This window comes from Rhinoderma darwinii, chromosome 13 (assembly GCF_050947455.1).
Source record: "Rhinoderma darwinii isolate aRhiDar2 chromosome 13, aRhiDar2.hap1, whole genome shotgun sequence".
In the NCBI taxonomy this organism is placed as follows: Eukaryota; Metazoa; Chordata; class Amphibia; order Anura; family Rhinodermatidae; genus Rhinoderma; species Rhinoderma darwinii.
Window position 1 is genome coordinate 65,133,895 of NC_134699.1, and position 23,865 is coordinate 65,157,759.

The 23,865-nt window shown below is 47.6% G+C and overlaps 2 protein-coding genes across 3 annotated transcripts; both read left to right on the forward strand.

The window, feature by feature from the left end:
• Positions 1 to 6,496: 6,496 nt before the first annotated feature.
• LOC142665546 (E3 ubiquitin/ISG15 ligase TRIM25-like) lies at positions 6,497 to 8,092 on the forward strand. Its single transcript, XM_075845252.1, has one exon. The coding sequence runs from the start codon at positions 6,497 to 6,499 to the stop codon at positions 8,090 to 8,092; it is 1,596 nt and encodes a 531-aa protein (XP_075701367.1).
• A 2,054-nt stretch (positions 8,093 to 10,146) lies between these two features.
• ELAC2 (elaC ribonuclease Z 2) lies at positions 10,147 to 22,503 on the forward strand. 2 transcript variants are annotated; one of them, XM_075846799.1, is made up of 24 exons: positions 10,147 to 10,506; positions 11,226 to 11,276; positions 11,357 to 11,427; positions 11,705 to 11,769; positions 11,905 to 11,962; positions 12,041 to 12,109; positions 12,409 to 12,507; positions 12,877 to 12,938; positions 13,057 to 13,115; positions 13,371 to 13,443; positions 13,526 to 13,638; positions 13,730 to 13,828; positions 16,334 to 16,472; positions 16,560 to 16,639; positions 16,919 to 17,040; positions 17,798 to 17,894; positions 18,090 to 18,228; positions 18,304 to 18,342; positions 18,448 to 18,557; positions 19,149 to 19,248; positions 19,842 to 19,962; positions 20,042 to 20,120; positions 20,200 to 20,274; positions 20,927 to 21,020. In XM_075846799.1, the coding sequence occupies exons 1-24, from the start codon at positions 10,265 to 10,267 to the stop codon at positions 20,934 to 20,936; spliced, it is 2,172 nt and encodes a 723-aa protein (XP_075702914.1). In that variant the 5' UTR covers positions 10,147 to 10,264; the 3' UTR covers positions 20,937 to 21,020. The 2 variants fall into 2 exon arrangements, with proteins under 2 accessions (XP_075702914.1, XP_075702913.1); XM_075846798.1 differs by having other exon boundaries at positions 10,150 to 10,506; positions 20,200 to 20,344; positions 20,927 to 22,503.
• The last annotated feature ends 1,362 nt before the right edge of the window (positions 22,504 to 23,865 follow it).

Consider the following 23,865-nt stretch of genomic DNA (forward strand, 5'->3'; position numbering starts at 1 on the left):
AGCCTGCCATCCTGAGTGGTGGAAGATGGAGTCAGTCTCAGAGACGTAGATTCAGGTGTAGACTGATTACCTATGGGAGTTAACCCCGAAGCTGTGCCTGGCAAATCCTTTACAGAATTACTTACAAATCCTCCCAGCCCCAAATCTGAAAACGAAATGAGACCCCGCTAATACATTCTGCGCAACCACAACAGATACACCCCCCTCCGCAACTGCAACAAATACTCAACAGTCACTGGCTCCGCAGCATGCGCAAACACATTCCTGGAAGCCACAGATGCCCAGCATTCGCTCCACGCCTTACCATATGCCGCCCACGTGGCTAGAACCACCAAATTCTTCATCAAGGGGATCAAGTCCCTGTTGCCTGCTCCCAAAGCCGTGCCGGACAGGGAGAGCCCTCAAGATCTTGCATTCGCCACCGATCCTGGAACACCTGGAATTGAAAGCGAGCGAGAGCGTCAGCCGCTCCATTATAAACACCCACAAAATGGCGGACCCGAACCCAAATGTTATGTTCTAAGCAGCGTAGGACCAAATGGTGCAGCAGACTCAGTTTCATACAGTGACCATATAGTGGAAGGTCTTGATCCTACACAGGAGCTCTACAGACTATATAAGTGATTACAGTATAGTTACATATAGTGGTAGATACCGATCCTACACAGGAGCTCTACAGGCTATATAAGTGATTACACTATAGCTACATATAGTGGTAGATACCGGTCCTACACAGGAGCTCTACAGACTATATAAGTGATTACAGTATAGCTACATATAGTGGTAGATACCGATCCTACACAGGAGCTCTACAGACTATATAAGTGATTACAGTATAGTTACATATAGTGGTAAATACCGGTCCTACACAGGAGCTCTGCAGATCATATAAGTGATTACAGTATAGCTACATATAGTGGTAGATACCGGTCCTACACAGGAGCTCTACAGACTATATAAGTGATTACAGTATAGTTACATATAGTGGTAGATACCGATCCTACACAGGAGCTCTACAGGCTATATAAGTGATTACAGTATAGCTACATATAGTGGTAGATACCAGTCCTACACAGGAGCTCTACAGACTATATAAGTGATTACAGTATAGATACATATAGTGGTAGATACCGATCCTACACAGGAGCTCTACAGACTATATAAGTGATTACAGTATAGTTACATATAGTGGTAGATACCGATCCTACACAGGAGCTCTACAGACTATATAAGTGATTACAGTATAGTTACATATAGTGGTAGATACCGGTCCTACACAGGAGCTCTACAGACTATATAAGTGATTACAGTATAGTTACATATAGTGGTAGATACCGGTCCTACACAGGAGCTCTACAGACTATATAAGTGATTACAGTATAGCTACATATAGTGGTAGATACCGGTCCTACACAGGAGTTCTACAGACTATATAAGTGATTACAGTATAGCTACATATAGTGGTAGATACCGATCCTACACAGGAGCTCTACAGACTATATAAGTGATTACAGTATAGTTACATATAGTGGTAGATACCGGTCCTACACAGGAGCTCTACAGGCTATATAAGTGATTACAGTATAGTTACATATAGTGGTAGATACCGATCCTACACAGGAGCTCTACAGGCTATATAAGTGATTACAGTATAGCTACATATAGTGGTAGATACCGATCCTACACAGGAGCTCTACAGACTATATAAGTGATTACAGTATAGTTACATATAGTGGTAAATACCGGTCCTACACAGGAGCTCTGCAGATCATATAAGTGATTACAGTATAGCTACATATAGTGGTAGATACCGGTCCTACACAGGAGCTCTACAGACTATATAAGTGATTACAGTATAGCTACATATAGTGGTAGATACCGATCCTACACAGGAGCTCTGCAGATCATATAAGTGATTACAGTATAGCTACATATAGTGGTAAATACCGGTCCTACACAGGAGCTCTGCAGATCATATAAGTGATTACAGTATAGCTACATATAGTGGTAGATACCGGTCCTACACAGGAGCTCTACAGACTATATAAGTGATTACAGTATAGTTACATATAGTGGTAGATACCGATCCTACACAGGAGCTCTACATGCTATATAAGTGATTACAGTATAGCTACATATAGTGGTAGATACCGGTCCTACACAGGAGCTCTACAGACTATATAAGTGATTACAGTATAGATACATATAGTGGTAGATACCGATCCTACACAGGAGCTCTACAGACTATATAAGTGATTACAGTATAGTTACATATAGTGGTAGATACCGATCCTACACAGGAGCTCTACAGACTATATAAGTGATTACAGTATAGTTAAATATAGTGGTAGATACCGGTCCTACACAGGAGCTCTACAGACTATATAAGTGATTACAGTATAGTTACATATAGTGGTAGATACCGGTCCTACACAGGAGCTCTACAGACTATATAAGTGATTACAGTATAGCTACATATAGTGGTAGATACCGGTCCTACACAGGAGTTCTACAGACTATATAAGTGATTACAGTATAGTTACATATAGTGGTAGATACCGGTCCTACACAGGAGCTCTACAAACTATATAAGTGATTACAGTATAGTTACATATAGTGGTAGATACCGATCCTACACAGGAGCTCTACAGGCTATATAAGTGATTACAGTATAGCTACATATAGTGGTAGATACCGATCCTACACAGGAGCTCTACAGACTATATAAGTGATTACAGTATAGTTACATATAGTGGTAGATACCGATCCTACACAGGAGCTCTACAGACTATATAAGTGATTACAGTATAGTTACATATAGTGGTAGATACCGATCCTACACAGGAGCTCTACAGGCTATATAAGTGATTACAGTATAGCTACATATAGTGGTAGATACCGATCCTACACAGGAGCTCTGCAGATCATATAAGTGATTACAGTATAGCTACATATAGTGGTAGATTCCGGTCCTACACAGGAGCTCTGCAGATCATATAAGTGATTACAGTATAGCTACATATAGTGGTAGATACCGGTCCTACACAGGAGCTCTACAGACTATATAAGTGATTACAGTATAGTTACATATAGTGGTAGATACCGATCCTACACAGGAGCTCTACAGGCTATATAAGTGATTACAGTATAGCTACATATAGTGGTAGATACCGATCCTACACAGGAGCTCTGCAGATCATATAAGTGATTACAGTATAGCTACATATAGTGGTAGATTCCGGTCCTACACAGGAGCTCTGCAGATCATATAAGTGATTACAGTATAGCTACATATAGTGGTAGATTCCGGTCCTACACAGGAGCTCTACAGACTATATAAGTGATTACAGTACAGTGACAACCAGTGATTCATAGGTGACATTTTCTAGGATCAAAGTGATTTACTTTCCCTTTTCTTCTCTACCCTGCCCAGAGCAATGCGACGACTTCTTCTAGCCACAAATCACCTCTGCAGAATTTAGAATACAGACAAGTTAGTTCCTTCCCATGTATACCCCATCCTCTAAACAAATTTTGCATCCTTAGTACTCCAGACAGTAATAATGCGCCCCTTGGTGTCCTACACAATAATAGTGCCCTCTCAGTAATAGTGCCCCCTTTGTACCCCCATACAGTTAAAGTGCTCCCTACAGTAATAGTTCTCACTTTGTACCCCCATACAGTTAAAGTTCCCCCTTCAGTAATAGTTCCCCCTTTGTGCTCCCATACAGTAATAATGCTTCCTTTGTGCCAACATACAGTCATAATGCCCCCTTTAGGGCTCCCTTTGTGCCCCAATATGGCAATAATGCCTCCTTTTGTGCTCCCATACAGTAATAATGCTGCCTTTGTGCCGGATACAGTAATAATGCCCCCTTACAGTAACAATGCCAACATATATGGACAGTGACTTCAAGGGCTTCCCTGAGCACAGTTCTTAAAGTAGCGCTGTACCCGGGGTGTCCTCGGCGAGCGGAGGAGCTCCCTCTGCTCCTTCACTCTGAACTAATTCGGAAGCAGGGATCTGATGGTTCCCTGCTTCAGAATCGGGTTCAACTGTATAGGCGTCCCGAGGACGCCGATACAGTTGACAGCGGGACATACCCCTGCTCGCTCGGGACAGTGGGACTCCGCCCGGAATCCGGGACGTTCTGACGACCTCTGCATCCCGGATTCTGGAAAAAGATCAGTTAGTTGCCACTGGCAATCCTCCTCCTTCAGGCCCAGTCTCGATAGGGGTTGCCACCGGGCCCAGAGGGAAAAGGGACTCGCCGATGCCAGCGGGCTGATATTTTTAGCCTCTGACAGGGTTGCCCTGTGGGGATGGTGGCCCTGGGCATTTGCCCAGTTTGCCCCCTCCTAACACCAGCCCTGTAAAGCCTTCAGCAGTCAGTCAAATCCCCCTTGCAATAGAATTACCCCCCATAGAGCCCTCCGCAATCAGCCCCCCCTTTCTTGTAATATAATAAATACTGAGGGCTCTATGGGGGGGATATACTGCAAGAGGGGTACTGAGTGTCTGATTTTGAATGCTAAGGGCTTTATGGGGGAGAAGTTATTCCCCAAAAGGGCCCTCAGTAGTCAGTCCGACGCTCAGAAACCTCCCCCCCAACGTCGGCCAATTAAACTTAAAGTGGGGGCAGGAGGCTGAGTGGCGCTATGTCTAACACAACTCACCAGCGGCGGTGACTCTCGATCTCCTGCTCGGATGCTTCTCTCTCGATCTCTCTCTTACAGGCAGATGTAGACCATGGAGAGAGGGAGGAGCCGGCACAGCAAGCAAGCCAATCACATTCATGTAGTGGCGCCCTCTAATGCTCCTCTCTGGCGGTGCGGGCAGCATCAGAGGAGTGTTCTAACAGACGTACCGCACGTCTACTAGAAACTACAGGCTTTTCCTAAAGGTGTAGCACGGCCGCAGGGGTGATCATGGGAATGATAGGGTAAGAAAAAGGTAATGGGCCTAAAAATCTACAAGGAAAACCAGGCCGAAGGGGAACATTCCAACCCTAATATTTGGGAACCAGGGAGGGGGGGCCCGTATTATACCAGGACAACACTCCCAGCAAAACTTCCAAAACTACAAGAAGGAAAGGACCCAAAAAATGTGCAGAACGTGTCCCAAAAGAGGGATAAGAAAGGACCCCCATCTATCAGTGCGACACCTGCCCCGAAATCCCTGACCTGTCCATAAAGGATCTCTTCACAAATCTATGTAATATTATTATTTACCCCATTATTACACCCCTTGTGTACCCCGCACAGCTTACATACCACCCCATATTATAAACTGTAACACCAGTAATACCCCAAATAAAACTACTACCTCCCAGAAATACCCTAAAGGGTGTGGTTTCCTAAATGGGGTCACTTCTTTGGGGTTTCTACTGATTTGGCTCCTCAGGGGCGGTGCAATTGTCACATGATCCCCTGAAAACCCAATCCATCAAAATCTGGGCTCCAAAAGACAAATGTCGCTCCGTCCTTTCTGAGCTGTGATTCTCTGTTATCATCCGCTGTGTTAGTGAGAAAAAGGAATATCTGCAAAATAAGAAAAACATTCTGACATTTCACCGACACTTTAACCAAAGGGTTAACAAACTTCCTAAATGCTGTGTGGTAAAGAAGAGCGGTCCTATGGGAATGTGCCCGATCGAACAAATGGTCAGGCCACGCCCGCTGTATTGTACTGTAACCTCTTGGATTTAGGGGGAGGGGTCAGAAAGCACAGAGTGTATACGGCTTCATCTCAAATCCTCAATCTCGTGGAAACACCCAAGAACCAAGAGGTTAAAGTCCAAGAAATAATCACGAATCATGTAACGCGATAACACACCCACAATGCAAAGCAAGCGTGTACGATATAAGACACGGACACCGGACAGAAGAACGAGGACCCGTCACTTCTTATTAAACCCCTTGTAGTAATAAGAGACCAAAATAGAAAACTTTTCCCAACTACACAATAAAAAAAAGTCTTCTCTAATTTAGCGATAAACGCTCTGGCCCTTTAAGAGTCGATAGCAAGTGAGATTAACCCTTTACAAGCAGCTGTCTCCTTCACCTGGGCGTCATAATACGTAGGAAAACTTATTATATGGCTGATAAAATAACAATATTCTATATGAAGTAAAGTTCAGGCTCCTGGCCGGAGGTAAGAAAATGTGTTGCCCGATTTGCGTTTCGGTGATTTGCCGCCCATTAGGATGCACCGGGAATTCAATCATCAGGCTTGAGATTTGTTTTTGGAAAATTTAGTTGAAAAATAGAGGAATCAATTCTATAGAACGGTGAAGCAAGCAAATGGATTGTCCCACCCCGAATCCTGACCAGATCTGAGCTCCACTTTTCCATTCAGATGCTGCATATGAGCAGCTCCACCCATCACGTCGTTTTTATCACCCAGGGAAGTAATAAATTTCACAATACAGTCACAACCCCATGAGAAACGAGGACATAGAACTTGTGAGGAAAATCTGCGCATGAGAAGGAAGTGATGATCCAGGACGTCCCACCCATTACACCTTCATTCTCCGAGATGGCAACCATTGATCTTCGAGAAGAATTAACCTGCTCCATCTGTATGAATGTCTACACCGATCCGGTAACGCTGCCTTGTGGACACAACTTCTGCCAGGAGTGCATCTCCAGAACATGGGACAACCAAAGGGAAGGAGAAAACACGTGTCCCGAATGCATCGAAAGGTTCAGTAAACGACCCCAAATCAGAAGGAACCTTCGAATGTGCAGCATAGCCAAGAGTTTCCTCTACACTCAAGAAAGACAAGAGGAGTACGGGGTGTTCTGCACCTACTGTATTCACTCTCATGTTCCTGCTGTCAAGTCCTGTCTCATATGTGAAGCTTCTCTGTGTAGTGGCCACCTAAGAGTCCACAGCAGATCAGAACATCACACCTTGAATGATCTCCTCATTTACTCCGGACGTAAAGTTTGTCCGGTCCACAAGAAGCTACTAGACCACTACTGCCTGGAGGATAGTTCTTGTATCTGTGCTTCTTGCCTGGAGAATGAACACAAGAACCACCGGGTAGATCCATTGCAGGAGGCCTTGGTCAAAAGGAAGGAGGAACTTAAAAAAGTTCTAACAACGTTGACCAGGAGGAAAGAAGAGATCGAGGAACAACTTCCTCAACTGCAGGAGAAGACGAAGGAACTTCAAGAGAAAGTCGTCCTCATCACCAACCAAGTAAGGTCCATCTTTGGTGACATTAAAAAACAGCTGAAAGCCTTAAAGAAGCAAGTGATGAATGAGATACGTGTATCAGAAGAAAAGGCATCACTCCTGGTCTCTGATCTGATCCATCATCTGGAGGAGGAGAAGGCTGAGCTGTCTACCAAAAAGGTCCACATTCAGGAGTTGTCCATCTTAAATGACCCCTTAACTGTCCTACAGGAACCGGTGAAAGATCTTATTCCCGAAACTACCAAGGATCTTTCCAGTGGAGGTCAAAGAAGTGTTGATATAAGTGAAGTGGATGAAGGTCAGATCCTAGAAATACTACACACAGGTCTATCTAATATCATGACTGGTATTAACGGGGGAATCCCATTGGTCAAACCTCATCACGTATTATTGGATCTAAGGACAGCTGCCAAAAATGTACATATATCTGGAGACCTCAAGACCATGTCCTGGACGGTACTGAGCCAAGACTATCCTGAAACCCCCGAGAGGTTTCATGCTTGTCAAGTCTTAAGCACCCGGAACATTATCGCAGGAAGACATTGTTGGGAAGTGGAGACAAGTGAATCGGGGAACTGGATTATTGGGGTGGCGTATCCCAGTATAGAGAGGGGTGGGCGCCAGTCGTATGTCGGAAACAGTGACAAGTCTTGGGGTTTAAGCCGACATAAAAATCGATATTTTCTGAAACATAAGGGCAGTGTTATCCCCTTATCTGATGTATCTTGTCAGACGTTTCGGATATTTTTGGATTATGAGGCCGGGAAGTTGTCCTTCTATGAGCTGCGTGATCCAGTCATCCACTTATTCACCTTCACCGCCACCTTCACCGAGCCCCTCCATGCCGCATTCTGGGTGTGGAATGGCTGGTTGAGAATAAGGGACTAACTATGTCATACATTACCATCTCTGCCGGATACAGTGTCATCATGAAGACCCTGGAAGGTTGTCACCCCCTCCTCTATCACAGCCCCTCCTCATATCTATCTATCTATCTATCTATCTATCTATCTATCTATCTATCTATCTATCTATCTATCTATCTATCTATCTATCTCATATCTATCTATCTATCTATCTATCTATCTATCTATCTCATATCTATCTATCTATCTATCTATCTATCTATCTATCTATCTATCTATCTATCTATCTATCTATCTCCTATCTATCTATCTATCTATCTATCTATCTATCTATCTATCTATCTATCTATCTATCTATCTATCTATCTATCTATCTATCTCATATCTATCTATCTATCTATCTAATATCTATCTATCTATCTATCTATCTATCTATCTATCTATCTATCTATCTATCTATCTATCTATCTATCTCCTATCTATCTATCTATCTATCTATCTATCTATCTATCTATCTATCTATCTATCTATCTATCTATCTATCTATCTATCTATCTATCTATCTATCGGCCGCCCATACTGGCACTTTTATATTCTGTGATAATTTGTATGGATTTGTTAATTGAATAAATTTTGCTTCAATATATCTGCAGCCTGGGACATCACTGCCTACAAAAAAAAGGGTCAGGGTCATATACAGCGGGACAGTCCCGGATTTCGGGCGGTATCCTGTGCGACCAGTGGTTTAAAACGGTGACAACTGTATCTGTGTCCTTAGGACACAGTTGAATCCAATGCTGAAGCAGGGAGCCGTCAGCTTCTTGCTTCAGCATTAGTACAGAGCAGAAGCTCATCCACTCGCCGAGTACTCCCTGGGCACAGAGCTACTTTAGGCACTAAGCCCGGGGAAGCCCTTGACGCCACTATCCATATGTGGACAGTGACATCAGGGCCACCTCCTGCAGCGGAATCCCCTGCCAAAGCGTTGCCAACGGACTGGTGGGGATTCCGCTCCTGGAAAAGCCCTAGACATCACTTTCCATATATGACAGTGATGTCAGGGGCTCCTCCAGGAGATTTTATGGTATTTTATGATAAAATAGACGCACAACCTGGAAAGGTAAAAAGATATAAACTATTGTTTCAGTTCTTTACCATTTTCAAGATCTCTCTTGCTGTCAGTGAATGAGAACATTCATTGTTTACGTGATCCTGGGGCTCAAAACCCATGATGACCTGGTCCTGCGCACACATCTGTAGGTGGGAACTATCGGTTGGAGTCCGGCTGATGATGTTTAGCTTAGAGGATTATCAGAGACGTTATCCTGGGAGAACCCTTCACAGGGCGATACTGGAGCAGCGGGTCCCGCAACAAACAGAAAAAACGCTCATATGGCTATGAAAAATAAAAAAATTACGGCGCAGAGGAGAAAAAGAAAATAACGAAAAATGGCTGTAGCAGGAAAGGGGTTAATATCAGACCCCCTATATTAATATCAGAGCCCAGACGAGACCCCATTTTTGCTGCGTCTGCGCCCTTTTTCTGGCCTGGCTCCTCAGTAACTGGAAGGAAATTATATATCATCGTCATCGGGTGAGGGAGACCAATCAATAGGGTGACTCCGGGTAGAACCGGGAGAGTCTGGATTGTCTAGACTGGATACAATTGTAACAAACCATCAGCTGTGTGAGCAGGACTAGATCAGGAAGGGTTCTCAGTCTTAAGAGTATACAAAAAAAATATTTTTTTTAAAAAAAAAAGTTTTTGTTCACAGACAGCAAGCCGAGATCTTGAAAATGTGAGGAATTTTGAATAATCCTGAATATAAATTCGCAGTCAGTCTTGATATTTGTTTCCTATTTCACATTTTGATCTTACTCCTGATTTTGGAAAGACCTGACAATGAGACATAACAGTTATGTCTGTAAATGTTCGTTTTATAATTGTTAATAAAGTTTTTCAGGAGGGGCTTTCATGTCCCCGGTCCAGGAAGCGATGCGCACAGCTGATTGGCTGTCTGGTCTGACAGTCCCGGCAGTTTTTGGTCGCTGGCTGCTAAGCAACCAGAAAACCATTCGGTGATTTGCTGAGCTTCTCTCAGCTAGTGCGCGCTGATTGGTCATGTGACAGCGGAGTAGCCGGCGCTGATTGGCTGTCGGTTTAGCACATGGTTCGGTGAGCTGCAGTGTGTGCATGGGGTTTTCAGGCCTGCTGTGGAGGCGCCTGTCCCGGGTCATTGCCATGTCTCAACCCGAAGCCCGGGCCTTCAGCGGCCGTAAGAACAAGGCGCCTAAGGAGCCTCTGCGGCACATTAAGAAGAGGGCGAAGCAGGAGGCCGGGGACCGCCATGGGCCGGCCGTGGTCTATGTGCAGGTGGTGGCGGCTGGAAGTAGAGACGCGGGGGCCTCCGTCTATCTGTTCTCCGACTACAACAGGTGAAGTCAGCGCTGCGCTCCATGTAACCCAAGTATGAGGGGGAGGGGCCTCAGTGCAGGGGGGGTGCAGCATCTTCTGAGGACGGGGAGGGTGCGCACAGCGTCTTCTGCGGACAGGGGGTGCGTGCAGGGTCTTCTGCGGACGGGGGGTGCGCGCAGGGTCTTCTGAGGGAGGGGAGGGCGCGCGCAGCGTCTTCTGAGGGAGGGGAGGGCGCGCGCAGCGTCTTCTGAGGGAGGGGAGGGCAGGGCGCGCGCAGCGTCTAATGAGGGAGGGGAGGGCAGGGCGCGCGCAGCGTCTAATGAGGGAGGGGAGGGCAGGGCGCGCGCAGCGCCTTCTGAGGGCGGGGGGAGGGCGCGCGCAGCGTCTTCTGAGGGCGGGGGGAGGGCGCGCGCAGCGTCTTCTGAGGGAGGGGAGGGCAGGGCGCGCGCAGCGTCTTCTGAGGGAGGGGAGGGCAGGGCGCGCGCAGCGTCTTCTGAGGGAGGGGAGGGCAGGGCGCGCGCAGCGTCTTCTGAGGGCGGGGGGAGGGCGCGCGCAGCGTCTTCTGAGGGCGGGGGAGGGCGCGCGCAGCGTCTTCTGAGGGCGGGGGGAGGGCGCGCGCAGCGTCTTCTGGGGGTGGGATGCGCAGCGTCTTCTGAGGGCGGGGGATGCAGTGTTAGCAGCGGGGGGCGCTGCAGGTCACTCGCTTCTTCCATTTAACCCTGTATTCTCCTCTCTCCAGGTATCTGTTTAATTGCGGTGAGGGGGCGCAGAGACTTATGCATGAGAACAAGTAAGCGGGGTGATAAATCTGGGGTGGTCTCTCTCAGGCGCCGCCGCTGATTGCTCTCGTTTTGTGTTCTGACTTCTCAGGGTGAAGCTGTCGCGCCTGGATAACGTGTTCATCACCAGAATGAACTGGGCGAACGTCGGGGGATTGTCAGGTAGCTTCATGGAGAGGGAAGAAAACGGTGACAAATCAACATTATGCAAATTAGCTGGAGGTGTGACCCGTGGGCGGAGCACAATCCTCAGGATTGATGAATATTCATAAGATGCCGCTTGGTCTCCGCCCTCCCATTACTAATTAGCATAATCTTCACACATTGCGCTTCATTTACTGATATGGAGGGGCAGAGCGTCACAGCCCCTTATTCTGACATTTGTAGGGGTCCCCGTCCCCCACCGATGACTAATGAATGTTCTCTGCTTCCCCTGCAGGCGTCCTGCTGACATTGAGAGACGTGGGGCTCCCTAATTGTGTGGTCTCTGGACCCCCACAGCTGGTAAGTTATTCCCCTACCGGTCCATGTGCTGATGGAAATCAGATCTAAACAAGCAGTGCTGCAGTGTAAAGCATGGGGGGAGGCATCTAGCGTACAGATTCACACCCTTTTATTTATTTCTTTTTTCGTTTGCAGTCAAACTTCCTTCAAGCTATTAAAACCTATTGTGGCCCTATGGACGGCCTGACAGTCGGTAAGACCCCAGGGACCTGGGCGGGAGGGAACGTGGGGCTCCAGGTATTCCATCATTAATCGCTGTCTTGTTCCGCAGACGTTCGCCCTTACACCGATCCCCTCTACAGCGATGAGACCATGTCCGTCACACAAGTGCCCATCTTCAGTAAGTCGTTTCCTGCCCGCTGCTTTGTTTTATAAAGTTTCTAGGAAAGCTGGGTGACAACCAATACTGCTGCCATTATGACGTCACCCAGCTTTACTCCTAATCAGCAGATCTGCCAAGGCTTACAGCAGTATAATAGAAGTGTGGCTTCTGTGATACCGATGATTCTTTGCAGTAGCTGTAAAGCGAGCTGCTCCTATTTTACCATTCTGTGTGTGCGTTGTGCTGCCATCTAGTGGAAGGGATGGAAAATGCAGGAGAAATTGTATTTTTATTTTTTCAACTTTTTTTTTTTTCAGGTAGTACTGCAGGCAAGGAGCGCTCCGCCAGGTCTCCATCTCCGAAACTTGACTCCGATGAGAGTCGATCAGAAGAAAGACGAGGAAGAACCTCTTCAGGTAGAGTCAGAGGTCAGACAAGGACTTGTAGAGCGGTTCAGAAAAAAATCTGACCTGAATAGACACAACGCGGTGATGGTCGCGGTATCGCGCAGATGTCACATCTCACTGGGGAGGAGTTTGTCTGTTCCTGGGAAAGCTGGGTGACAACCAATATGGCTGCCACTTTAGTTTCAACCGAGTTTGTCACCCAGCATTCCTGGAATCCAAAATCTGGCTGGTGATACGGGAGTGGTGGGTACTCAACTAAGCAGATGTGCCCTTCAGGGCTCTAGAAAAGCTGGGTGACCACCATTGGTCACTGTAATTGCAGCCATGTTTTCCGGACTGAATCAAACTGCTGAAAAAGATTGTAATTATTGGTTGCAGATCTCCGGACGAGACCCCCCAACATCCCGTCCCCTCCCTGTGTGATCTCCTACGTCTGCAAGGTAAGAGGCGATGTAGCAGCTCCGCTCTGAAACTGTCCACACCTAAATATTGAGTTGGCTGATAACAGGGAACAGTAGATTATATTCACCTTTATTCGTTTTGTTTCTATCTTTTCAGCTCCACGACCGAAAAGGACACTTCCTGGTACTGAAGGCGAAGGAAATTGGACTTCCAGTGTACGTATCTCTCCAGAGCTGCACTCACAATTCTGCTGGCTTCAGAGCTAAAATCTCCCAGCATTGCCTGCTTGCTTAGTGTCTGCTCAGAGCTTGTTTCGGTGATTTGAATTCTGGGAAGGGGTCAACTTTACACCAGACTTTGTGCAGTCGTTAGAGAAACTGCCCCCCCATCTGGTCCTGAGGGGCACCGCCCACACGCGGAGGTAATGCTGCTGTGTTCTTATAGATTCACCGATGTTTCCTTTACCACAGAGGGACGCAAGAGATCGGACCAATCGTAACAGAGCTGAAGGCCGGCAAAAGTGTCACATACCAGGGCAAAGAGGTAATGATGTGGCGCAGATCCGCCATGTTATTGGCCGCTTTATTGTGGTTCTTGATGGGTTAATGTCGGCTCCTTCCGCCAGGTCTCCCCTGCAGATGTCCTGAGCCCCCATATCCCCGGACCGACCGTCATCGTGGTGGAATGTCCGAGCAAAGACTTCATAACGCCCGTCACTGAGAATGCAGCATGGAGGAGGTGCGACGGGCGCTCATGTGACCGGGGCGGGAAAAACGTGTCCATTGAAATTTGCTCCATTTTCTTTTACCGATTTTGTTATCTTCTGCAGTTATCAGGAAGGCAACGCAGAAACCGCGGCCGCTTTAGTGATACACATGACCCCCGAACACGTTCTTCACCACAGCGCCTACCGCCAGTGGATGGAGAGGTGAGGGCACTGCTGTAATACTGCGGATGCACCACAGGAGGGCGCCAGAGTCCCGGGAGTTACCTCTGCTCTACAGTGCAAAGACTTGTCCCACGTTTACTAATCCGTTTATGTCCATGGTGTTGCCATTCCTCACCATTTCAAGATCTCTGCTTACTGTCCGTGAATAGAAACATGGAGCCTGGAAACCTACACAGATCTAACTTTCCACAGCTGCTACAATGGCATGCAGTCTAGACCGTGCTCTGTAAACTATACACAGCAGCACGAGTCTCTCTCCTGTCCTAATAGTTTGCTACAATGTGTCAGTGCAGCCAACGTGCCTGGAGGCCAGGCTATCTGCTCTAGATCCTGTGGGACGTGTACTCGCCCTATCCTCGTGTTGCTTTTAATCGGAGCAGCACGGTGTGTCATCGTGGGGGTTACTCTGTCATTTATTCAGAGGGTACCTGGCTTAGGAACGTTGAGAAACGCTGGTCTATATCGTGTACATGGTAAAACCATCAGCAGTGTGCACGGGGCTAGATCAGGGCACGTTTTCAGCCTTTCGGTGACCATTTACTGACAGCAAGCAGAGATCTTGAAAAGGTTAAGGGATTGAAACATAAAGTATATTAGAAAGTTGCAGTATTTGGGATTCTGCAATGATTTTAGGGGTGTGCCCACCCGGAGCATTGTCACTGCGATATAACATCCATGTCAGGGCAACCCCGTACAACATTGTGACTAAGGCGCTCAGTGGTGGTAACTGAACTGTGTATATAAGTGAATTGCATATACACGGGAAGCGATCCGGAAATGAGGCATCGCAGGGGGTCTGTGAATCTGTCCTCTGAATGTAGGTTGCCTTTGCAGCAGCTTGTATTCTGTCTATGATGAGTGAGCCCATAATGTTATAAAATAGGTGACAGGGAAGCTGCATGGCATGTGACCGCTCCCGCTTATACAAGAAAATAGATTGGGGATTTGCTGTACACCCATTTGAGCCGCGCCTCCACCCTTGTACGCCATGTTGTTTTTAGGTCCAAAATTCTGCGCCGATCCATTTTATAATCTCTTCAAAGCGATCAGAACGCCGTTCTTCTGATACATGGGTTTAAAGGTAACTAAACTCTCAACAAAACTTTTGACGTATCATAGTGATGTGTCAGTAGTTGTGATTGGTGGGGGTCCGAGCACCGAGACCTACACCGCTTCGTTTCTGATAGTCTTTCCTCGGAAAGCCGAGCGAGCGGTGTACGGAGTCATAGACTTTCTATTGAGCCCGTACGCTTCTCCGAGGAAAGCCGATCAGAAACGTTGCGGCGCAGCGCTCACCCAAGAGCTTCTGCTTCATTTTATTAATGGTTGAGGGTCTCAGTGCTCGGACACCCACCAATCAAAACTTCTGACATGTCAAAAAAAAATGGCAACGTTTTTAGTTACCCTTTAAATCCCCTGCAGTTATTTTATAAATTCCTGCAGCCACCACTAGAGGGAGCTCGCAATTATGTTCAATTATCTCCCCCTTGTAGCTGTGAGCAGGGTATAAGAAATAAACCAAAACAAATCTCTCGCCCCTTAGGCCCTGTTCACACTGAGTTTTTTTGCTGCGGAAACCGTGGCAAAAAACGGCCGAAATTGACTCATTGATTTCAATGGGAGGTGGAGGCGTTTTTTCTTTTCCCGTGAGCAAAAAAAACGCTCGAGGTAAAAAAGCGACATGCCCTATCTTCAGGCGTTTTCCGCCTCAAACCCAATTGAAATCAATGGGAGACGGAAATAAACGTGTTTGTTTTTTGGCATAAAACGCTCGCAGTTATTCCATCTTTCTGTTGAAGAGATAGCTAAAAAAAAACGCGTATGGTGCAAAACCACTTCAAAAAACCGGAGCTGATTTTTATTTTTTTTTTTCCAGGCAGATTTTTCTGCCTGCAAAAAAACTCAGTGTGAACAGGGCCTTATACAGATATATTAACCCCTTGAGTGTTTTATTTTTGTTTTTTCATCTCAACAATCCGAGAGCTTTAACTGTCTTCTATGCTTTTGTAGATGAAGCTTTACGAGGGTTTGTTTTTTTGTTGGATGAGTTGTAGTTTTCATTGGCTTCCTTTTTAGGGGTACATTTGTTTGGACTTAGAGTGAGCCCACTTTCTGTAAATCACTTAGGTGTCACTGACTGCAGGATCTAAAGGGTTAAATGGCCAGGTTCAGAGTTCTCTCCGATCCTGGCCGCTGCAGCGGAGTGTCAGCTCTATGTTACGGCTGACCGCTCCTGAGCCTGTACCCTCCCCTCTTTCACATTTATGGTGCCGTGCAACAAGGGGTTAATAGATTGGCAGAGAAATTTTGGACCTCTTTTTAGATTTAAATAAAGTTTTGACGCGTGGGTCTGCTCTGTTTGTGCTGCCGCCTTATCCCCCGGTGTCCTCTCTTATCCCCCGGTGTCCTCTCTTATCCCCCGGTGTCCTCTCTTATCCCCCGGTGTCCTCTCTTATCCCCCGGTGTCCTCTCTTTGACCCCCAGGTTTGGCCCCGGCACCGAGCACCTTCTCCTGAATGAGCACGCGTCTACCGTACACAACCTGAGCAGCTACAAGGTCCAGACTCAGCTGCACCTGATCCATCCAGAGATATTCCCACAGCTCCCAGAGATCCGCCCGAAGGTGAGTGCTACAATCGGCTGAAGTCCCTGGTTTGGTCCTTCTCCGACCTTCTCGATGTTAATTTATCGTTCCCCGTTTTCTGTGAAGGATGAAGCATCTGATGTGCTTGGGGTGAGGGCAGAATGTCTCCTGAAATACCAACTCAGACCCAACGTGGAGTGGCGGAGGTGAGCAGGTGTGTGTGTGTGTGTGTGTCTCTCCTCGGGGGCGGTGCTATGATGTCAGCCAATCGGCAGCGTTCTACCCTCTGCTCGCTGCTGCGGAGACTTGATGCTGCTCCGCCTCGTAGTGTGAGGTTCCCACCGTTCATCATTGGGCCACAATGGTCATCCTCTACATTACTAATCTAGGATGTCCACAGGGTGCCCGGCGTTCCAAGCTGAGCCGTCCTTGGAGGGGGGACTATTGCGCTCTTCGTGTGATTTTTGTTTATTTTTGTGTTCCAGAGATCAGGTCACACAGAACCAGACTTCTGAATTTGTGAAGCAGGCCATGGAGCTGCCCAGCTTTGGGAAATCACTGGAGGAATGTCAGCGTCTTCTTCAGTCAGACGATGCGCCGGCAGCGGGTAACGTAAGGGGTTCCCCCACCATAGACCCTTATAACGTATCCAAGTCATACCCCAGAAATGTCTAGTGAAGAGCGAACCGCTGCAACCTCAACCAAGCCGGAAAATAAATGCCGGGGGAGGAGATTATAATCTACGGGTGATGCAGGGACAGCCGCGTGACCGCGCTCCGCTGTATCCGTATCTCACATAGACTATAATCTCCCTAGGAAATCGGGCACCCCGATCTCTGGTGGGGGTTGCAGTAGTCTGACCCCCCCATTTCAGATATTTGTCATCAGATTAATAGGCCGTACGTGTGTGTGATGGGGAAACCAGATTAGAGTTCCCATGTACCTGAAATATTTGCCTTTAGAACCTGCTCAGTGGGATTCTCCATGCTAGTCTTGTATGTAGGAACAGCCCGATGTTTCCCATTGGAAGAAATTACGTTCAGGCACGTTTACATTTTTACCTGTTTTTGATCCTTTGAATTTTGCCTTGCGATAAGCGGTGCCATATATCGGTCTGGTTGCCGCTTATCTCCCTCATTGAAACAACCTGCCAGTTTTTTGTGAGCTGATAGGACATGATAATGGTGGAGTCTGGGAAGATTTGTAGTTACAAATTATCGGTAATTATTCACATCCCTTTGGACTTTACCCCTGGATTAACGTGCAGTGTGTGGATACGGCCAGGGGAGGGCAGCGCTCCGACGTGATGCTATTTATATTTTTGCAGTTCATATAGTTGATGATCTGGTTCTTTATCCCTGCAGAGGGTAACACACCGTATCCTGAGGTCGTGTTTCTAGGAACCGGGTCTGCAGTTCCCATGAAAACCCGTAACGTCAGCGGCACCCTGGTGCGCGTCAGGTCAGTACTTCTTCTGTGTGCGATGACGGATTGACAGGGTCAACTGGCGGTCTGAGACACGTCTACGGGCAGGTTGGATTCTTACCTGTTTCTCTCAGAGATAAGCGGCACCAGGTATCTGGCAGCGACTTATCTCCTCTTCTGTATTAACCCCTCGGACAGACCTTTATTCCATTTCCTTCTTAATTCCTGCAGTCCCTCTGCCCTGATGCTCCTGGACTGTGGAGAAGGAACGTTCGGCCAGCTGCACCGACACTACGGAGACGGCGTGGACGACGTCCTGAGCGGGCTGTCCGCGGTGTTCATATCACATATTCACGCCGACCACCACACCGTAAGCTCCTGACGGCGTCCCGGTTGCCCGTTCTTAGGACTATTGTGTAGTAACCGCCTCCGTTTCCCCACCTAGGGTCTCCTGCGCGTGCTGCTGGAGAGGGAGCGGGCACTGGTGGGTATATGATTAGACCTGCATCTGTGGGGGCCACGTGTTAACCCTCTGTGCTCCAGAATCCGCTATGGCGTGTTGTATAACCTCTTCTGTATGTCGCGCCAGGCGTCTCTTGGGAAGCCCTTCAGCCCGGCGCTGGTCATCGGACCCACGACACTGATGACCTGGCTGAATCAATACAACGACAACTGCCAGAAGGTTCTCCACAATATCAGGTGAGGGATTGGGCCCTGCGGGTCAATTTATCCTGCCATTCCGCTTGCGAATTCTATCCCTGCAGTTCTACAGAAATACGCAGCAAAACGTAAAAATTGCACCGAAAAACGCACACTACCTGCGGTTTTGCTTCGTATCCAACTTGTCGTCTTCTCACAATAAAAATGAAAAACTCCCCCTCCCCCTTTCATCCTCTAAATTTGAGAGCACGTAGACCCTCTCATTGGTAATAGGGGTGAGACCATGAAGAAACGTTCCTGTATCCCCCTCCAGGGGGCTGAACAGTAACCGGCTGTGTCTTTCTTCCTGCTCTCAACTTGCAGCTTCCCCTCCTCCCTCTCCCCTACACAGACACAGCGCCAGGAAGTAAAACTTCATACGAGTGCTGCCGCCCGAATATTACACCCAGAATATTGAGCCTGGTATTATCAGAAAGCAAAGATTCGGGACTTCAAGTCAAACATCCTTAGCAGTGAAGGGGTTAAAGGAGGTTCTCCATATATTTGGTTATAATATATCGGCTTTTATATGTTCCTCCTGTAGTTGGTGAATGCGGTGTATTTATATATCATCATCTCTCTTTTTTCCAGCTTTATACCATCACGGAATTTGACAGAAACCTCGGAGGTGGATTGTCCCAGGACTCGGGGATTGATCGCTTCTCTCCTGGAGACGTATCAGTTAGAAAACGTACGTTGGTTGTAGGGACGCGCTCTGATTTTATAGGACAAATCTGCATATAATAAGAAATTTGAGTTCATGTTGTCCTGATTAGAGAAAAACTTTGGCCGCTATCTTCCAGAAACAGCGCCACACTTGTCCATAGGTTGTGTCTGGTATTGCAGGTCTGCTCCATTGAAGTAAATGAGGTGCAATACCACACACAATCTGTGGGCGGGTGGGGTGCTGTTTTTGGAAGATGACGGTTATGTTCTTCTGAGTTACCGCCCCATTTATTTACTTTTTTGGGGCAGCTCTGCGTGTTGCATGGGCACGCTGGTGATATTAGTCACTCGGTGCGCGCTGTGTGGTGTGCGGAGGGTTTTTGCCTAGAAGACGGAGTATTCATCGTCCATAGGCAGAATGTGCTGTCCCGTGTGAGAGCATTTTTTTTTTTTTTTTGGTGCAGCTTTAGATGTTCATTTAGAAAATCACACAGCTAAGATATATATATATATATATATATATATATATATATATATATATACACACACACACACATCGATTCCAGCCTGCAGAATTGTGAATGCAGCTCTGGATGTGACCTCTCCGGTCTGGTTTAGTTTCAGACCTGCTTCGTCCGTCACTGTAAGAACGCTTTTGGCTGTGCGATCGTCCATCAGTCCGGCTGGAAGTTGGTGTTTTCTGGGGACACAATGCCCTGCGATGCCCTCATCAAGATGGGTAAGGGGTGGCGTGGGTAACAGCTGGCACACCATGTAATCCTACGCTCGTCTTGCAAATACTTGTCTGGTTTTATCAGGAAAAGACGCTAGTCTGGTGATCCACGAGGCCACGCTGGAGGACGGGTTGGAGCAGGACGCCATTGAGAAAGCGCACAGGTACCGGGTCGGTGTAGCAGAGGAGGGGGGGGTGTAATCCGGGTGGGTTCTGCTATAACTAATCGTCTCTCCGTTCCAGCACGACCTCCCAAGCCATCGGCGTAGGAATGAACATGAATGCGGAGTTTATGATGCTGAATCACTTCAGCCAGAGGTACGCCAAGCTGCCCCTCATGAGCGACCGCTTCACCAACAAGGTCGGGGTATCCTTCGATCACATGAGGGTGAGTCACGTCTTAAAGGGGTCTTCCTGCTTAACAATATGGGATCGGTCAGGGTTCAACCTCTGGCACCCCCACTCATCCTGAAAATTGGTTCACTTTTGTCAGTGCAGGATCGGCCTGTGCCCTCATAATATCATGTCTTCTACTCCAGTCACATCCAGAGCTGCATTCACAACTAGAATTTGTTCATATTGTGCTCACAGACACGTAGCAGCAACGTGAGCAGCTATATAACCGTCTACATCCCCCACAATGCACTACAGAAGAACATAGTCTCTACAGACATTAATCAACAGATCTGAATGCAGCTCTGGATGTGGCTAGAGCATAAGACATGGTGTGACCGGGACCATTACCAGATGGATTAAGCAAATATTTAGCAATAGCTGACGCTTTATTTAGATGTAAAGCGAATCTCCAGGCTCCCCATCCTTAATTAAGCTTGGTCGTAAATGCGGCTTTGGGGGTGATTGGAGAGTATGGCAAAAACGTTCTCCTGGATTTCTCATGTCTTTAACCTGTCGTGTTCCTGTCAGAAGGTGGAATGCATTATAATCTCCTAGTTGATCGTCACCTTTTCAGATCCGACTGAGCGACTTGAAAACTCTCCCCAAGCTGATGGGCCCTCTCAAGGCTCTGTTTGCCGAAGACTTGGAAGAACTGGAGGAGCGGAAACAGAGGAGGGAACTGCGACTACAGGAACCAGAGACCGCGGCGAGCGACTCGAAACCCAGCGCCAAACGAGACCTGGACGACGCCAACGCGGTCTCCGACGCCAAGAGGATAAAAGCCAACTGAGCGCCATCTGCTTAGTGGTGGAGCGAGCGGTCAAATATCTGAGAGGAGCTGCCGCGTCTCCGGTCATGTCATCCCAGAACCGCGGAGTCCACAAACGTCTCGTGTACGGAGATCTTACAGCTTTTGTTTTTGGGTGGCAGGTAGGTGAGGACCGGGGGTCCAGGGTACACTTGCCCTTGGGGGCGGAGATCTTATGGACATGACCTAAAATACCAGCAGCGCTCCTCAACCCTGGGATCCTCAGAACCACGCCGCAGCCATGTGACCGGCTCATGACACCTGATTGGTCTCTGGGGCAACGACTTCTGTCACTGCAGAGATTACAGCGGTAACTGACACCAGACCCCCCCAAATCAGAGGGGATTCCTCCGGATATGCCTTAAGTTACTGTAATGTCCCTTTAAATTCTATGCAAACCTTTGCCGTCTCTCTTCTGAATCTTAAAATGAAGACCATTTGCGAATCCTTTTGATTTAAAAAATATAATCCAGCATTTTGTGTTTACAGCTCCTGTGCAGTCATGTCTCCATGGTTACAGACTACAAATAACGTGCGTAGTCTGATCCTGCGGTCATGTGTTACTGCTATTCTACCGCCTCTGCAGAAGGAGTGGAGTAATGTGTGGCTGCAGGATCAGACTACACGGGGTCTGTAGTCTCTCTCCATGGCGACGTATAGATCTGCTTAGGAGCTGTATACACAGAATGGCGGAGGATTTTGTTTTTTTTTGGTCAAGATTATTTGCAAAGTGGCTTTATTTTTATTGTAGATGCATTGGTGCAATGATTGAGTAAAGTGGAGCGAGACTGGAGTACAGAAGAGCACGGCCGCCCCTTAGTCCTAGTGATGGGTGAGGGTCTCCGGGCCGTGTCGTGCAATACTTTCCCCCCCGATGTCTCGAATTTCTGCACAAAGATTCTCATTTACTTTAAGAAATTTTCTGCTGTCAAAAAGAAAAATATTTACAGCCGAAATGTTTGTTTTCTTCAGTCGCGTTCAGACGGCTGCGTTGGGCCCCTGAGATACGGACTGTTTGTCGGCCATATTTCCCGACCACAGTCCAGGGAGCCGGGCCCCTAGCGTGTTAGTTCTATATGATACTAGGAGTCCCTGCTGGAATACGGTCCCCGGGCAGGCCGGGACTCCTAGTATTATAGATCACTGTGATGATAGGAGTGCGGCTCCCTGGACTAGGGTCGGTCCGGATAACACGGACCTAACTCTGTGGTCTGAATGCGGCCTTAGTATGATTTTTTCTTTTGCGCACTGGTCCGTACCCGTCAGTGTAACCCCCCATGAATGTAAATAATTTTGGGTTTGTGCCCTTATGAATGTACAATAAAGGGCAGTTTGACTTGTGATCGGGCACGTTTTTTTTTTTTACCACTTGTAACATTTAGGCAACACGGACGCGATGTGGAAAATCCTCATTAAGGGTAGGAACGCGCACGGTTTATCCGCCTTGAACGCCGTACGAAAATTCGCACCACGTCGTGGTGCATTTATTCGGGCAGAGTTTCCGCTGCGGAAAGCAGTGCCGGGGAAAAAAAATTTCATACTTAGCCCCTCCCTCTTTGCACGCAGTCCGGCCTCCTGGGATGATGACGCAGGTCATGTGACCGCTGCAGCCTGTGATTGGCTGCAGCTATCACATGGGATGAAACGTCATCCCGGGAGGCTGGACTGGAGAAGGAGCAGGGAACTCTGGGTGAGTATAACTTCTCATTTTTTTTTTCTTTTCTCTTGCAAGTTTTTTTGCGCCACAATCGCTGTGATTCGGCCGCAAATGTCGCAACACTTTGTTGCGGGTTTAAGCACACATTGAATTCAATGGGGGAAAACCCGCAACAGAAGAGCAGCGATTCCGCAGCATTAAGTTACATGCTGCTGCTGAAGAGACCGCGCCGCAGGTCCATTTATGTGCGGTTGTTTCGGGGGCTTTTTTCCGCAATGTGGGGACGAGATCTGTTGAAATATTATCCACACGGCTGCTACTGTAATTAACGCGCTGCCGGTTTTCCACAATGAATCCGTTGCAGCAAGTCCGCAGTATTTACGCCGTGTGTGTTCCTACCCTGTAACGCAGCTACAAATTTGATGCGAATTTTGGTGCATTTTGTTTTATATATTTGTCAGAAATAATTCTGAGACTGAAACGCAATATAGAAATGTCAAATCCGCAGCGCAATTTATGTGCGGCGGGCGGTCGCTCTCCAGGTGTCCTATAAAGAATAAATGGAGTGGCAGCGCACGTGCAGGACCGCCGCCGCTTTCATTTAGGGGACTTTAAGAGCAGCTCTGTATTGTTGAAGGGGGTCCTGCGCAGAGAATCCCCCTTTAATGACATTCATGTTACGATTGGTTCCCGGTCATGTGACTGCCACTCCTAACAATAAAGATGGGGTTGTACCACAAAACACATGTATCCCCTATACACTGGGACCCCCAGCGATAAGGAAAACGGGGAATCGGAAGTCCCCCATGAGACGTTTGGGACTTCCCGGTTCTGTGTCCGGCAGATCCATAGAAATGGATGGAGTGCCAGTCGCGGTTCTGCTCCGTTCATTTCTATGGAGCTGCGGGACACAGAACCCGGAAGTCCCAAACGTCTCATGGAGGACTTTCGATTCCCCGTTTTCCTTATCACTGGGGGTCCCAGCGTTCGGACCCCCCCCCCCGGCGATCACGCACACACGTACTCACTATTCTGCGGATAGGGGATA

What these genes read in the sequence shown, in the direction of transcription:
- LOC142665546 (XM_075845252.1), top strand. Translation starts at nt 6,497, where the DNA reads ATGATCCAGGACGTCCCACCCATTACACCTTCATTCTCCGAGATGGCA.
- ELAC2 (XM_075846798.1), top strand. Translation starts at nt 10,265, where the DNA reads ATGGGGTTTTCAGGCCTGCTGTGGAGGCGCCTGTCCCGGGTCATTGCC. An exon ending in CTGTTCTCCGACTACAACAG is followed by an intron (nt 10,507 to 11,225) that starts GTGAAGTCAGCG and finishes TCCTCTCTCCAG; the next exon opens with GTATCTGTTTAATTGCGGTG. An exon ending in ACGAGGAAGAACCTCTTCAG is followed by an intron (nt 12,508 to 12,876) that starts GTAGAGTCAGAG and finishes TATTGGTTGCAG; the next exon opens with ATCTCCGGACGAGACCCCCC.